This window comes from Carcharhinus amblyrhynchos, chromosome 9 (assembly GCF_965287045.1).
Source record: "Carcharhinus amblyrhynchos chromosome 9, sCarAmb.v2.hapA, whole genome shotgun sequence".
NCBI lineage: Eukaryota > Metazoa > Chordata > Chondrichthyes > Carcharhiniformes > Carcharhinidae > Carcharhinus > Carcharhinus amblyrhynchos.
This window is the reverse complement of record NC_137332.1, coordinates 90,313,777-90,330,139: the sequence shown is the minus strand read 5'-3', so window position 1 is coordinate 90,330,139 and position 16,363 is coordinate 90,313,777. Positions and strand designations below refer to the sequence as shown.

The following is a 16,363-nucleotide window of genomic DNA, read 5'->3' as shown; positions in this document are numbered from 1 at the left end:
TTCTGGTCATGTGGCAACCAGAACTAAATGCAATATTGCAAATGGACCCGAACAGCTACAACATGATTTGCCAATTTTTATACTGTCGACCTGACTGATGAAAGCAAGTGCTTTCTTGCCTATCTTATCCACTTGTGTTGCCACTTTCAGGGAACTACAGACCTGATACGCCTAAATCCTTCCAAATGTTAATGTTTCTAAGGGTTCTGTCATTTACAGTATACTCTTAAGGATGATTTAGTAATGTTACAAGTAGGCTTACATTAACACTGCAATGAAGTTAATGTGAAAATCCTCTCATTGCCACACTCCAGTACCTGTTCAGGTACACTAAGAGAGAATTTAGCATGGCCAGTGCACCTAACCAGCATGTCTTTTCGACTGTGGGAGGAAGTCGGGGCACCCGGAGAAAACCCATGCAGACAGAGGGAGAACATACAGACTCCACACAGACAGTGATTCAAGCCCAGGAATTGAGCCTGGGTCCCTTCTGCTGTGAGGCAGCAGTGATAACCACTGTGCCACTGCTATACTATACTCACTTCCTGCATTAGACCTTCTGTGATGACTCCAGCCAGGCGAATGAGATTGGCTTGCTAGCGTATGAACTACCCTATGAATCCTAACCCCAAGCCTAGACCTCCTCCCCCAGGTCAGGTGCCCCACAGCATGAGCTGCCTCATGGAAATGCCCTCCATGCCTTTTGCCATTGCACGTAGGCGTTTCCTGTACGGGCTGTTACTGCTCACCATCCACTACCGCGTCCTCGCCCGTCGTCCGGATACACCTTGGATTTGTCTGGATTAAATTCTGTCTGCCCTTTCTCCACTCAAGTGTCTAGTCTATCTACATCTACATCCTCTGGCAATCCTTCTCACTATCCACAATGCCATCAATCTTTTTGTCATGCGCAAACTTACTAATTCTCCTCCAAATCATGTTTATTTATTATAAACAACAGAGGTTTCTACAGAACACCGCAAACTTACTAATTCTCCTCCAAATCATGTATATTTATTATAAACAACAGAGGTTTCTACAGAACACCACTGATCACAGATCTCCAGCCAGAAAAACATGTTTCCACCGCTGCTGTCTGTCTTCTATGACCAAGATGTGGAGATGCTGGCATTGGACTGGGGTAAACACAGTAAGAAGTCTCACGACACCAGGTTAAAGTCCAACAGGTTTATTTGGTAGCAAAAGCCAGTAGCTTTCAGAGTGCTGCTCCAGAACATTAAGCTGCCAGTCTTGTCCCTCTCTCAACTAAGTCCCTGCAATTGCTGTAACATTATAATTATATGTATTAATCCAAGCTTTAAGTTCATCTGCCTTACTGTCATATTCCTTGCGTTAAAACAAATGTACTTCAGAGTGCCAGTCCCACCATGTTCAGTAACCTCTCTCTGAATATTTTTCCTCTTAGCCTTACAGACGTTAGTCTCAGTCGTCTCACTTGCTGACATTCTGCTCTTATTCCCATGCCCCTGCCACACTTATTTAAACCCTCCTGAGTGACACTAGCAAACCTCTCTGCCACAATATTGCTGCCCTCCAGTTTAGGTGCAACCCATCCTTCTTATACAAGTCTCACCTGCCTGGTAGACATCCCAATGGTCCAAATATCTGAAGCCCTCCCTCCTACGCTGGCTCTTTAGCCATGTATTTAACCGTATTATCTTCCTATTCTGAGTCTAACTAGCATGTGAGACAGGGAGTAATCCAGTAATTACAACCCTGGAGGTCCTGCTTTTCAACTTACTATCGAACTCCCTGAACTTCCTTTGCAGGACCTCGGCATTCTTTCTGACAATGAAGCTGGTACCACGGCCTCTGGCTGCTTGCCTTTCCTTTTGAGAATGTTCCACGCCCGCTCAGAGACATTCCCGACCCTGGCACCAGGGAGGCAACACACCACCTTGGAATTTCTTTTGCGGCCATAGAAAGCACCTATTTGTGCCCCTGACTATCAAGTCCCCTCTTACAATTTCTCTGCTGCAGTTTGAGCCTCCCTGCTGTATAACAGAGCCAGCTGAGGTGTCCCCCGCCCCCCACTCTGGCCGCTACTGTCACTATCCCTTGATAAGTAATTCCCCCTGCCCAACAATATCCAAAATATAAATTTGTTAGAGGGATAGCCACAGACAACTCCCGCACTGTCTGTCTGCCCCTTCTAATGGTCGCCCATCGATCTGCCTGAACCTTGGGTGAACCCCTGATTTTTTTAACTTTCTGTTCTTGGAACCCTCCCTCTTCCTATTAGGGCTCTAGTATGAGTTCTTGCTGTTCATATGATCTATCCCTACCTGTAGTTTTGCGTTGACAGTCAACTGATCAGTAATCTGCACTCATAGAATCATAGAATCCCTCTGTACAGAAAGAGACCATTCAGCCCACCGAGTCTGTGCCACCCACAAGCCCACCCAGGCCCTATTCCTGTAAGCCCACATATTTACCCTGCTAATCCTCCTGACACTAAGGGGCAATTTTGTATGATTAATCAACCTAACCCCCACATCTTTGGACTGTGGGAGGAAACTGGAGCACCCGGAAGAAACCCACACAGACATGAGGAGAAAGTGCAAACTCCTTATAGATGGTGACGCAAGGCTGGAATTGAACCTGGATAACTGGTGCTGTGAAACAACTGTACTAACCACTGTGCCGCCATGCCACCCTTTAACTTTGATTTCCCAACTTTCCAAGGAATTGAAACCTCATCACATTCTTTAATTTAAATCCCTGTCTACTTCCCTGTTTCCTGGTCTGCAAGAACATTGGTCCCAGAATGGTTAGATGTAGGCCATCCCAACAGTCCAGCCTTGACTTTTTCCAGTACTGATGTCAACATCCTAAAACTGATACCTACTTCTCCCACACTAGTCCTTGAGCTGCACATTCATGTCTCTAACTTTACAAACCGCCAATCTGCGTGTGGCTCAGGAAATAATTGGTTCTTTAACTTAATGCCTAACTTCTCAAACTGCCTACACAGAACCCCCTTCCTCGTTCTCCCTATGTCATTGGTGCCTTTATGGACCATAACCACTGGATCATCCCCCTCCTGTTGCAAGTTCATCTCCAGCCCAGACCTGATGTCCTGAACTCTGACACTGGGGAGGCAAGACGTGGAGATGCCGGCATTGGACTAGGATAAACACAGTAAGAAGTCTCACAACACCAGATTAAAGTCCAACAGAACCTGATTTCTTACTGGGCAGCAACACAGCCTTCGAGACTTTTGACTCTGGCTATATAGGACAGTCTCTATTTTCCTGACTATACTATACTGACTATACTAACTTCAATTACAACTATATTTGTCTTTTCTCCACCACTCCCCACCCCCAACCCTGAACAGCTTCCTGCACCATGGTGCCGTGGTCAATTTGCTCATCCTTCCTACATTCCCCTCTCTCAGCCGCACAAGTAGCAAGAATCTCGTACCTGTTGGACAAGGACAAGGGCTGGGGCTCCTCCATTACACCTTATATCCCTTTACCTGCCTCACTCATAGTCACAGACTCCTGTCCCTGACCACTGGTAGTTATTCTAAGGGGTGTGACTGCCTCCTGAAATACAGCGTCCAGATAAGAGGGGGTAGTTATAGGACGGATGTCAGGGGTAGGTTCTTTACCCAGAGGGTGGTGAGGGATTGGAATGCCCTGCCTGCTGCAGTTGTAAATGCGCCTAGTTTGGGGGCGTTTAAGAGATCCGTGGATAGGTTCATGGACGAAAAGGGATTGGTTTAGGTTAGAGCAACATCGTGGCGCAACATCGTGGGCCGAAGGGCCTGTTCTGCGCTGTAATGTTCTATGTTCTATGTCCCTGATATGTCACAGCATCTGAAGCTCAGACGCCACCTCATTAACTCTGAGTTGCAGTTCCTTGAGCAACCAACACTTCCTACAGATGTGCTCAGTAGGAGCGATAATGGGGTCCAGCAGCTCCCACAGCATGAAGGTGCAACACAACATCTGGCCCATCATCCCTCTTTTATTTAATTAGATTTTTAATTTGTGTTAAAAATAATTAAACTATTTTCAAGTTGTTTAATCTGTAAATATTTTCCTTTATTCCCTTCTATCTGATAGCATTTTAGAATAGGTAATTCAAATTAGCAGTTACTTACCAGCCAATGAAATTACCATTTTCCTGTGATGTCCGTTGCAAGTCAGGTTGACTCTGCACCCGGAAGGCAAGTCCCATGTTCTTTATTGAATTCTCACCTCCTTGTGCTCTTTAAAGACTCACCTCTCATGTGGGTAGCACGGTGGCACGGTGGTTAGCACTACTGCCTCACAACGCCAGGGACTTGGATTTGATTCCCAGCTTTGGTCACTGTGCGTGTGGAGTTTTCACATTCTCCTCATGTCTGTGTGGGTTTCCTCCGGGTAATCCAGTTTCCTCCCACAGTCTGTAAGACGTGCTGGTTTGGTGATTGACCCAGACAGGAATCAGAGTGTGACAACTAGAGGAATTTCACACTAATTTTCTTGCAGTGTTAATGTATGCCTTATTTGTGACTAATAAATAAACTTTACTTTAACTTCTCTGTGCTCCTTATTGAAGTTTTGCCTCTGTCTCTCTGCACTCTTTATTGAAGTTTCATCTCTTCCCGCTCTCTTTATTGAAGCCCCACTTTTCTCCCCGTGCTCTTTACTGGAGTCTCATTTCTTTCCCCGTGCACTTTACTGGAGTCTCGCCTCTATCCCTGTACTCTTGACTGAAATCTTGTCTCTCTGTTCCACATGTAGACTGATCAGTAATCTGGACTCATAGAATCATAGAATTCCTACTGTGCAGAAAGAGGCCATTCAATCCATTGAGCCTCCACCACAATCCAACCAGGTCCTACCCCCAGAACCCCATATATTTACCCTCCTAACCCCCATGACACTGAGGGACAATTTAACCAACAATCAACCATCCTGCACATCTTGGACTGTGGGAGGAAACCCTACACAGGATCTGAGTGCCAGTCGTTTTCCATGGGTTGATCTTCGAGAAAGCTGCTCTGACAGCTGCAATGGTAATCCAGGTTCCTGCAGGGCTTCCAGGATGAAGGGCATGCTCTCACTGACCACTTGCTCAAAACGGGTCTAGAATGCATTGAGTTCATCAGGGAGGGGTGCATTGGAATCAGCAATTTTACATGCCTTCATCTTGTAGCCCGTTATGTCTTGCAAACGTTGCCATAGTTGGCGGAAGTCAGTGTGGCTGTCCTGGGACTCTAGCTTTGTCCAGTACTGTCTTCTGGCATCTTTAATGGGTCTCCTTAGATCGTATCTGGCTTTTTTGTATAATAAGAAATCTCACAACAGCAGGTTAAAGTCCAACAGTTTATTTGGTAGCACAAGCTTTCGGAGTTTTATTCCTTCTTCAGGTGAATAAGGAGTCGTGTTCACAAAGAGGGCGAATACAGACACAAACTCAATTTACAAGATAATGGTTGGAATGTGTGTCTTTACAGGTAATTAAAGACTTACAGACATTGTGAGTGGAGAGAGGCTTAAGCACAGGTTAAAGAGGTGTGTATTGTCTCCAGCCAGGACAGTTAGTGAGATTTTGCAAGCCCAGGCAAGTTGTGGGGGTTACAGATAGTGTGACATGAACCCAAGATCCCAGTTGAGGCTGTCCTCATGTGTGCAGAAACCCAGACACGGGGAGAATGTGTGAAGTTCAGACAGACAGTCACCTAAGGTCAGAATTGAACCCAGGTCTTGGGACATCCTTTCCTGTATCAGGTGGACAATGTTTACTGCAAGAGTATGGACTTGTACTTGATGAATGGCGTTCTCATGTGAGATGATGGCATCCGTGTTGATGATCTGGCACGTCTTGCAGAGGTTGCTGTGACAGGGTTGTGATATCTCGTGATCACTGTTCTCCTGAAGGATGGATGGGTAGTTTGCTGCAGACAATGGTCTGTTTAAGATTGTGTGGTTGTTTGAAGGCAAGAAGTGGGGGTGTGGGGATGGCCTTGGCGAGATGTTCGTCTTCATCGACGATATGTTGAAGGCTCCGGAGAAGATGTCGTAGCTTCTGCGTTCCAGGGAAGTCCGTCTTCGTTGATGACATGTTGAAGGCTCCAGAGATGATGTTGCAGTTTCTCCACTCTTGCAAACTCTCGTGACTCGGCCAAAGTTGTCTACCTAATACGCTGCAGGAAGAGATGTCCCGAGGCATGGTACATTGGGGATACTGTGCAGACGCTACAACAATGGATGAATGAACACCATTCAACAATCACCAGGCTGGACTGTTCTCTTCCTGTGGGGGAACACTTCAGCAGTCACAGGCATTCAGCTTCTGATCTTCGGGTAAGCATTCTCCAAGGTGGCCTTCACGACACATCACAACGCAGAATCGCTGAGCAGAAACTGATCGACAGGTTCCGCACACATGAGGACGGCCTCAACTGGGATCTTGGGTTCATGTCACACCCCCACAACTTGCCTGGGCTTGCAAAATCTCACTAACTGTCCTGGCTGGAGACAATACACACCTCTTTAACCTGTGCTTAAGCCTCTCTCCACTCACAATGTCTGTAAGTCTTTAATTACCTGTAAAGACACACATTCCAACCATTATCTTGTAAATTGAGTTTGTGTCTGTATTCGCCCTCTTTGTGAACTCGACTCCTCGTTCACCTGAAGAAGGAATAAAACTCCGAAAGCTTATGCTACCAAATAAACTGTTGGACTTTAACCTGCTGTTGTGAGACTTCTTATTATACAAAAAAGCCAGATACGATCTAAGGAGACCCATTAAAGATGCCAGAAGACAGTACTGGACAAAGCTAGAGTCCCAGGACAGCCACACTGACTTCCGCCAACTATGGCAACGTTTGCAAGACATAACAGGCTACAAGATGAAGGCATGTAAAATTGCCGATTCCAATGCACCCCTCCCTGATGAACTCAATGCATTCTAGACCCGTTTTGAGCAAGAGGTCAGTGAGAGCGTGCCCTTCATCCTGGAAGCCCTGCAGGAACCTGTATCTGGGATTACCATTGCAGCTGTCAGAGCAGCTTTCTCGAAGATCAACCCATGGAAAACAGCTGGCACTCAGATCCTGTGTAGATCAGCTGGCAGGAGTATATGCAGAATCTTCAAACTATCTCTGTAATAATCTGAGGTCCCTATCTGCTTCAAGATGACAACCATCATCCCACTACCTAAGAAAAGCCAAGCAGCATGCCTTAATGACTATTGTCTGGCAGCTTTGATAGCCATCATTTTGAAGTGCTTTGAAAGGCTAGTCATGGCACGACTTAATTCCAGCCTCCTGGACTGCCTGGATCCATTACAGATTGCCTACCGCTGCAACAAGTCCACAGCAGACATCGTCTCCCTGACCCTGCACTCAACCCTGGAACACTGAGTTAACAAAGACACCTATGTCAGACTCCTATTTCTTGACTACAGCTCAGCCTTCAACACATTATTCCACTGAGACTCATCTCCAAACTCTATGACCTGGGCCTTGTCTCCTTCCTCTGTAGCTCAATGCTGAACTTCCTAACACACAACCCACAATCAGTAAGGACAGGTAGTAACACCTTCTCCACAATCACCCCCAATACCAGTGTCCCACAAGGCTGTGTTCTCAGCCACCTTCTATACTCCTTACATATCTATGACTGTGTGGCTAAATTCCCCTCCAATTTGATTTTCAAATTTGCTGATAACACTACCATAATAGATCGGATTTCAAACAATGACGATACAGAGTACAGGAATGAGACAGAATCTGGTGAACTGGTGAGGTGACAATAATCTCTCCCCCAGTGTCAACAAAGCAAAGGAGACTGTCATCGACTTCAGGAAGCTTAGAGGAGAACATGCCCTTTTCTACATCAACAGGGATCGAAGTGGAAAGGGTCGAGAACTTCGGGTTTTTAGGTGTCCAGATCACTAACAACCTGTTCTGGTCCCCCATGCCAGCACTATAGTTAAGAAAGCCCACCAATGCCTCGACTTTCTCAGGAGACTTAGGAAATTTGGCATGTCAGCCACGACTCTCACCAACTTTTACAGATGCACCAGAGAAAACAATCTTTCTGGCTGTATGACAGCTTGGCATGGCTTCTGCTCTGCCCAAGACCACAAGAAACTACAAAAGATCCATTATGTAATCCATTGACTTTGTTTACACTTGCCGCTTCCTCAGCAAAGCAGCCTGCATAATTAAGGACCCCGTGCACCCCGGACATTCTCTCTGCCTCCTTCTTCTATTGGGAAAAGGATACAAAAGAACAAAGAAAATTACAGCACAAGAACAGGCCCTTCAGCCCTTCAAGCCTGTACCAACCATACCGCCCGACTTAACTAAAACACCCTTTCCTTCTGGGGACCATATCACTCTATTCCCATCCTATTCATGTATTTGTCAAGATGCCCCTTACAAGTCACTACTGTATCCGCTTCCACTACCTCCCCTAGCAAAGAGTTCCAGGCACACATAAGAACATAAGAAATAGGAGCAGGAGTAGGCCATCTAGCCCTTTGAACCTGCCCTGCCATTCAATAAGAAAACCCACTACTCTATGTGTAAAAAAAATCTGCCTTATACATCTCTTTGAAACCTTGTCCCCTAGTAATTGACTCTCCCAGCCTAGGAAAAAGCTTCTGACTTGTAGACTTCTATCAGATCGCTCCTCAACCTCTGTCGTTCCAGTGAGAACAAACCAAGTTTCTCCAACCTCTCCTCATATCTAATGCCCTCCATACCAGGCAACATCCTGGTAAATCTTTTCCATATCCTCTCCAAAGCCTCCATATCCTTCTGGTAGTGTGGCAACCAGCATTGAATACTATATTCCAAGTGTGGCCTAACTAAGATTCTATAAAGCTGCAACATGATTTGCCAATTTTTAAACTCAATGCCCCAGCTGATAAAGGCAAGGATGCCATGTGCCTTCTTGACTACCTTCTCCATCTGCATTGCCACTTTCAGTAGCCTGTGTACCTGTACACCCAGATCTCTTTGCCGATCAATACTCTTAAGAGTTCTGCCATTTACTGTATATTTCCTATCAGTATTAGGCCTCCCAAAATGCATTACCTCACATTTAGAATATAGAACACTTCAGCCCACAAGTTGCGCCGATCACATCCATACCTACCAAGCCATAGAACTATCTGTAACTCCCAATCCCATTAAATCCCATATACTCATCCAGAAGTTTTTTAAAAGACCCCAGCGAGTTCGCCTCTACCACCACCGACGGCAGCCGATTCCACTCACTCACGACCCTCTGAGTGAAAAACTTACCCCTAACATCTCCTCTATACTTGCTTCCCAGCACCTTAAACCTGTGTCCTCTCATAGTGACCATTTCAGCCCTGGGAAATAGCCTCTGAGAATCCACCCTATCTATTCCTCTCAACATTTTATAAACCTCTATCAGGTTGCCTCTCAACCTTCGTCTCTCCAGGGAGAAGAGACCTAACTCCCTCAACCTATCTTCATAAGGCATGCCTCCCAATCCAGGCAACATCCTTGTAAATCTCCTCTGCACCCTTTCAATAGCTTCCACATCCTGTAGTGAGGCAACCAGAACTGTGCACAGTACTCCAAGTGGGGTCTGACAAGGGTCTTATAAAGTTGCAGCATTACCTCCCGACTCCTAAACTCAATCCTTCGATTGATGAAGGCCAGTACACCATACGCCTTCTTGACCACATCCTCCACCTGCGAGGCCGATTTAAAAGTCCTATGGACCCGGACACCAAGATCCTTCTGCTCCTCAATACTGCTAAAACTCCTACCCTTGATATTGTACTCCTTCATCCCATTGTTCCTGCCAAAATGGACCACTTTTATCCGCATTGAAGTCCATCTGCCACTTCTCCGCCCAGTCTTGCCCAATTTGTCCGGATTGAACTCCATCTGCCATCTCTCTGCCCAAGTCTCCAACTGATCTATATCCTGCTGTATCCTCTGATGGTCCTCATCACTATCCGCAAATTCACCAACCTTTGTGCCGTCCACAAGCTTACTAATCAAACCAGTTACATTTTCCTGCAAATCATTTATATATATATTACAAACAGCAAAGGTCCCAACACTGATCACTGAGGAACGCCACTTGTCACAGCCCTCCATTCAGGATCGCACCCCTCCACTGCTACCCTCTGACTTCTTTGACCGAGCCGGTTCAGTATCCACCTTGTCAGCTCACCTTTGATCCCGTACGTCTTCACCTTCTGCACCAGTTTGCCATGAGGAACCTTGTCAAAGGCCTCACTGAAGTCCATGTCGACAACATCCACTGGCCTACCTTCATCAATCATCTTCGTCACCTGCCCAAAAAACGCGATCAAATTCGTGAGACACAACCTCCCCTTCACAAAACCATGTTGTCTCTCACTAATATGTCCACTTATTTCCAAGTGGGAATAAATCTGTCTCAAAGAATCCTCTCCAATAATTTCCCTACCACTGATGTAAGGCTCACCAGCCTGTAATTACCTGGATTATTCTTGCTATCCTTTTTAAACAAAGGAACAACACTGGCTATTCTCCAATCCTCTGGGAACTCCCTTGTAGCCAGTGAGGATACAAAGATTTCTCTCATGGCCCCAGCAATTTCCTCCCTTGCATCTTTCAGTATTCTGGGGTATATCCCATCAGGCCTGGGAGACTTGTCAACCTTAATGTTTCTCAAGAACCCCAACACCTTTTTTATCTCAACATGACTCAAACCATCCATACATCCTTTCCCAGGCTCATCATCCACCAAGTCCTTCTCTTTGATGAATTCTGACACAAAGTATTCATTTAATGCCACGCCTATTTCCTCTGGCTCCACGCGTAGATTCCCTCCCTTGTCCTTGAGTGGGCTAACCTTCTCCCTGGCTACCCTCTTGCTCTTTAATTATGTATACAAACCCCTGGGATTGTCCTTAATCCTGCTGGCCAATGCTTTCTCATGACCCCTTTTAGCCCTCCTAATTCCTTGCTTAAGTTACTTTCTACTTGTATTCCACACTTGCCTTGTGTGTTCCCAGCCTCCTGGCTTTGACCAATGCTTTCTTTTTCTCTTTGACTAGGCTCACAATATTTCTCATTGTCCAAAACTTGCCATACTTATCCTTTAGCCTTACAGGAATATGCCGGTCCTGAATCCCTATCAACTTACACTTGAAAACCTCCCACATGCCAGATCTTGATTTGCCCTCAAACATCTGCCCCCAATCTACATTCTTCAGTTCCTGCCTAATATTGTTGTAATTAGCCTTACCCCAAATTAGCACCTTAACTTGAGGACTACACTTATCTTTATCCATCAGTACCTTAAAGCTTACTGAATTGAGGTCACTGTTCCCCTACTGCTCCCCTACTGGAACATCAACAACCTGGCCAGGCTCATTCCCCAATACCAGGTCCAGTATGGCCCTTTCCCTAGTTGGACTATCTACATACTGTTTCAGGAAGCCCTCCTGGATGCTCCTTACAAACTCTGCCCCATCCACCCCCCCCTCCCCCCCCCCCATCACCCCCAGCACTAAGTGAGTCCCAGGCAATATATTATGAATCCACCTTATCAGATCACCATGTATCTCATGTGCATTTGCCTTCTTAATAAATCTCCCATGTGGGACTTTGTCAAACGTTTTACTGAAATCCACATAAACTACATCAACCTCACTCCCCTGATCCACACACTTGGTTACATGCTCAAAAAATCAATCAAATTTGTTAGGCATGACCTCCCTATGACAAAACCATGCTGACTATCCCTTGTCAAATCTTGCCTCTCCAAATGGAGATAGCTTATTTCCTTCAGAATCTTCTCCAGTGGTTTCCCAACCACAGACATGAGATTCACTGATCTGTAAGTCCCTGGCTTGTCTCTACAATGTTTCTTAAATAATGGGACCACATTAGCTGTTCTCCAGTTCTCTGGCATCTCCACAGTCATATGGAGATGCCAGCGTTGCATCTCCACATTATGGCTACAATGCCGGCATCTCCATAGCATGGCTACCATTGACACCACAAACCGCCGGCTCCAAGTGGAGAGAATCTCCAAGAAGATCGTGCCTGATGTTGTGAGACTTCTTACTGTGTATTTCCCCAGTGGCCAGGGAGGAATTGAAAATTGGGTCAGAGTTCTTACATAGAGCAGCAAAACCTCTCTAATGAATCTAACATACAATCAAAAACAGATCAATTGTAGTTTTTTTTCTTAGAAATCATTCCTGCCTTTTAGTAAGTGTAGATCAATTAACTTCAGGATAGACTAACCAACAATAATACCTGTCAAATACTTTAGCTAATCACATTTCACTCCTCAGCATAACAATACTTTATTAGTCCATGAAATCCTGAAGCTAACTCCCTGGTTGCCTAGTAGCCTAAGATGCTCAGCCCAGAGTTCAAATAAACACTCTCATGGGTTGCCTCAAAAGTCACTGTCTAACCAGGCTAACTCATGACACCATGGACCAGATTTTACCAATCGGAGGCTAAGGGCCGGATCCAGATATAAAATGGATCCGAACCCAGAATCCTTGTTCCAGCGTGTCCCTGCTGTGGGCAGTGCTTAGCACTGCCAGAACTATCAGAGCTCTGAACTGCGCATGCGCAGTTCGAAAAAAATCTGAAAGAGCACACCCAAGCGCGAAGACAAAACCAGCAGAGAGAGCCGCAGGTGGGTGGGGGGGAATGAGCCATGATCGGACTCCCCTGGGAGGCAGCTCCCCTGATCGGACCCCCCAGGAGGCAGGCTCCTCCGCCAGACCCCCACCCCACGGTCAGACCCCCCTGGGAGGCAGACTCCCCCCCCTCAACGATCAGACCCCCCTGCGATCAGACCCCCCCGGGAGGCAGCCCCCCTCCCTCGGCAGAGCACACCCCCAACCTACCTGGATTGCTGCAATTAACTCCACCATCCTTCTGACCTGCACTCGTTGATGTGGAGATGTCGGTGTTGGAATGGGGTCAACACAGTAAGAAGTCTCACAGCACCAGGTTACAGTCCTGTTGGACTGGTGTTATAATTAATATGTGTTATAAAGTGATACTCAAAATATATTCATGATAGCTGTCTCTCTTTCTCTCTTACACTGTATTTTTTCCGAGACAAGCCGGCTGTTGTTTTTCTATATATATATATATAAAATGATGTTCCTGCAGGTGACAAGCCCAAGGTTTAATTGTTCTTTGCCGTGAGCCTGCTTCCCTGCGAGATGATTACAGCACATGCTAATCGGGAACACACAAGGCCTTGAGCAGACAAAAAACACTCAGGCATGGCTCTAACTGAAGCTGTGCTGTGTATTGTGACTGCCATTCTGAGAAATTTTATAACTCTTAACATTTCCCCTTTGTGCTTTTAATAAAGAATCCCTTTCTCCAACCAATTTCACATCCCCAGTGACATTTGGCCCACAACACAACCAATAAAGAGCTTTTTTGAAGTGTAGCCACTGTTGTAATGCAGGAAATAAGACTGCGCACAGGAGATACTTACAAACAGCAATGTGTGCTCTACCTGAAACTGTGAAATGTGGTAAGTGTCAGGAAAAGTGAAACTGATGGGCAAAAGTGGGTAGACTCCAGGAGCGAGGAACAACCTACAGACTTAGTATTGGAGAATCCCCACATCATGCAGATAACCCAAACATCCTACTCCTAAATCCCACTAATTCGAATAGAGCCACACTTCAGAACTTTGGCTGTGAAAATCCCGGGTATTCCTCAGTGATACTGGTCTCCTGTGTGCCTACCACCATTAGATGCACTGTATCTGGAGGACTCTCTACTGCTCTTTCGCTGTCTTGTGTTCACAAATATGGCATCCAGTGAGATTAAGGTCAGTAACACAGGAGTGTTTGAGTGACTGAGGCAGGTGAGTTAGATCCTGATCTGGGTTTTTGAGTGATCAGTTGTTAATTGCACACTCCAGGGACAGTTCAGATGGAGTTTGACTCTGTATCTAACCATGCTACTCTGTAAGTGTTTGATGGGACTGTATCAATGTGGAGGTTATTTCATCTCCAATTTAAATGTGGAGAAGTTATTCCTTCAAATTCACATTCCAGTGTTATTTGAATGTAATGAGGTTTCTGCCTTAATAACCCTTTCAGATAGTTCCAGACCCTCGCCGCCCTCTGGGTAAAAACGTTATCCTCAATTCCCCTCTAATCCTTCCTCAATGACTTTAAATCTCTCTCCCTAGTTATTGACCTCTCTGCTCAGGGAAATAAAATTGAAACAGTCCCATCAGCTGCTTCTGCCACTTCCATCTCTTCTACTAGCACACCTTGGCAAAATTCGATTAATCATCCCACCTCCCCACCCCCCCCCGCCCCCCACTGAGTGCTGAACTCTCATAGTTCTCTAGTTTTTCTCTATCTTCTCTCATGTCTAAAGATGTGCAAGTTATGTAAATTGGCCATGCAAGATTACTTCTTGTACAAAAATGTAGGTTAGGTGAATTAGCCATGGTAGATGCATGGCGATTAGGTGGAGTGTGAGCTGGGTAGATGCTTTTTCAGAGAGTCAGTGCAACTGGATGGGTCATTTGATTTCCTTCTGCATTGTAGGGATTCTATGATTCTTTAATGATTTCTCTGAGTTCATCTCGTCCATGAGACTCCCTTCCTGTTCCCTCAATCCCATTCTCACTAATCTGTTGATCAGTCAACTTCCCCTCCAGGTCCCTAATGTTAGCTGATATTATTCACAGTTCTCTCTCTCCAGATGCCAATCTCTTCTTTAAGTCTACTGTTTTCAGTCCCGTCTCAAAAAAAAGCTTGAACCTCTATCCCTTCAAACTGCCACTATATGTCCAACCTCTTTCTCCTCCAAAGTCCTTGAACATGTTGTCACCTCCCACATCTTGTAAAGGGACATGCGGTCAGGGAAGACTTAAAGGGCACAGCAAGGGGACAGGTGCAGGGTGTAATATCAGGTGAGTGACAAGAGACTAGCAGTGACATCTACTGCGGAGTGTGGGATCAGGTAACAGATCCAGTAACGGAGTCAATCTTTTATTCTCTACCTCTCCTCCTGTACATGTGTTGATCCACTGAATGACTTGGTGGCCTTGGGTGCTGTCAGCCTTCCTCTTTTGATCTGCTGTCAAACACATCCAAGGCCACATATCCCATACTGATGTTCTCAGTCTGAAAGCCTCTGATGATCAGGAATGCTATTTCCACACTAGAAATCTCTGTCAAACATGTGTCAGGGAAGGAGCAATTTTGAAATGGCATTCTGTAATATCACACTTGTTTAGGAATGAATATTTGTAAGTGATTGGTAAGGGTTCCTAGGAATGGCACTGCACAATATCCACACGAAAGTTTAGGCAGTCTAACTACCTTCTGGAATTCAGGTCTAGAAATGCCCCTTATATTGTTTGCGAAGATTCAGCCGAGGGACCTGTTTACTTGGGAATGAAAATTAGGATATTGGTTCCAGGGTAGTGGCATTGGGCTGGGTGATCCTGGAATGAGTGCAGAGGGTGCCCAGTGAGGAGGTGGCTGGCTGGAAGGTCTGTCTTGGAGAAGCGGCACTGCATTATATCGAAGTTTAAAAAACGGCGAAACATAAAACAGCCTTCACACATTTCCCACATCTGATCCATGTCAACTGATGCCCCCACCCCCACCCATCAGCCCTTATATCTTCCACGTCATCCTTTGCCTTCCACTCATGACCTCTCATATTTTCCTGCAAATCTACACCCACGGCTCCTCACACCCTCTATGCCAACTTCTGCCCTATTCACCTCATGCGCCCTTTTATAGCCCCTATGCTAACGTAGTATCAACTCAAACCATGTTAGGCATTGTTAGCTTTAGTCACAAAGTAAAGCTGTAATTTGCACACATAAATTCAAACAACACAAATTTTATTGAACAATTGCTGTCTGCACTGTATCAGAATATAAAACTGAAAGTAAAATAGTAGCCTAAGCGCACACACTAATGACATCACCATCAAAACATGGGATCAGCTCTTAAAGCGGTCTGCTTTCTAAATATATAAGATCCCTCCCTCTTCACTTCTGTGATCATCACAACAAATTACTATGATGTTACACATAGGATCAATAACACTCTAGACACAGTACTATGCATCATTAATCATAATATACAGTCAATAAGAAAGTCAATTTCTCTTTGGTTGCACACGGCATTCTGGAATTTATCTGTCCTTGACCCTAGAAATATGATTTGGAACTTTAGTAAACACTTTTTCTCTTGGAACTGATTCTGTATCATTCTCACTTTGTATAATAGCAGAGACACCATCTTCAGGCCACTCAGATTCAACTAAGTCTTCCACAGTAGTATTCACACGAGGATCTATAGATGTTGGTATTTCTGGAGATGATTC

At 45.4% G+C, this 16,363-nt stretch overlaps 1 protein-coding gene across 2 annotated transcripts in view; it reads right to left on the bottom strand.

Annotated features, from left to right (window-relative positions):
• The window catches only part of LOC145348013 (uncharacterized), an 80,275-nt gene that overhangs the window by 43,794 nt on the left and 20,118 nt on the right, over nt 1–16,363 (bottom strand). The window contains exon 5 of one of the 2 annotated variants that reach the window (XM_080196115.1): nt 15,891–16,362. The exons of the other annotated variant lie outside the window; for it this stretch is intronic. Coding sequence (XP_080052241.1) covers nt 16,172–16,362 — 191 coding nt within the window. The 3' untranslated portion in view covers nt 15,891–16,171. Of the gene's footprint in view, nt 1–15,890; nt 16,363 lie in introns of those variants that run through there. 2 annotated transcript variants of the gene reach the window in all.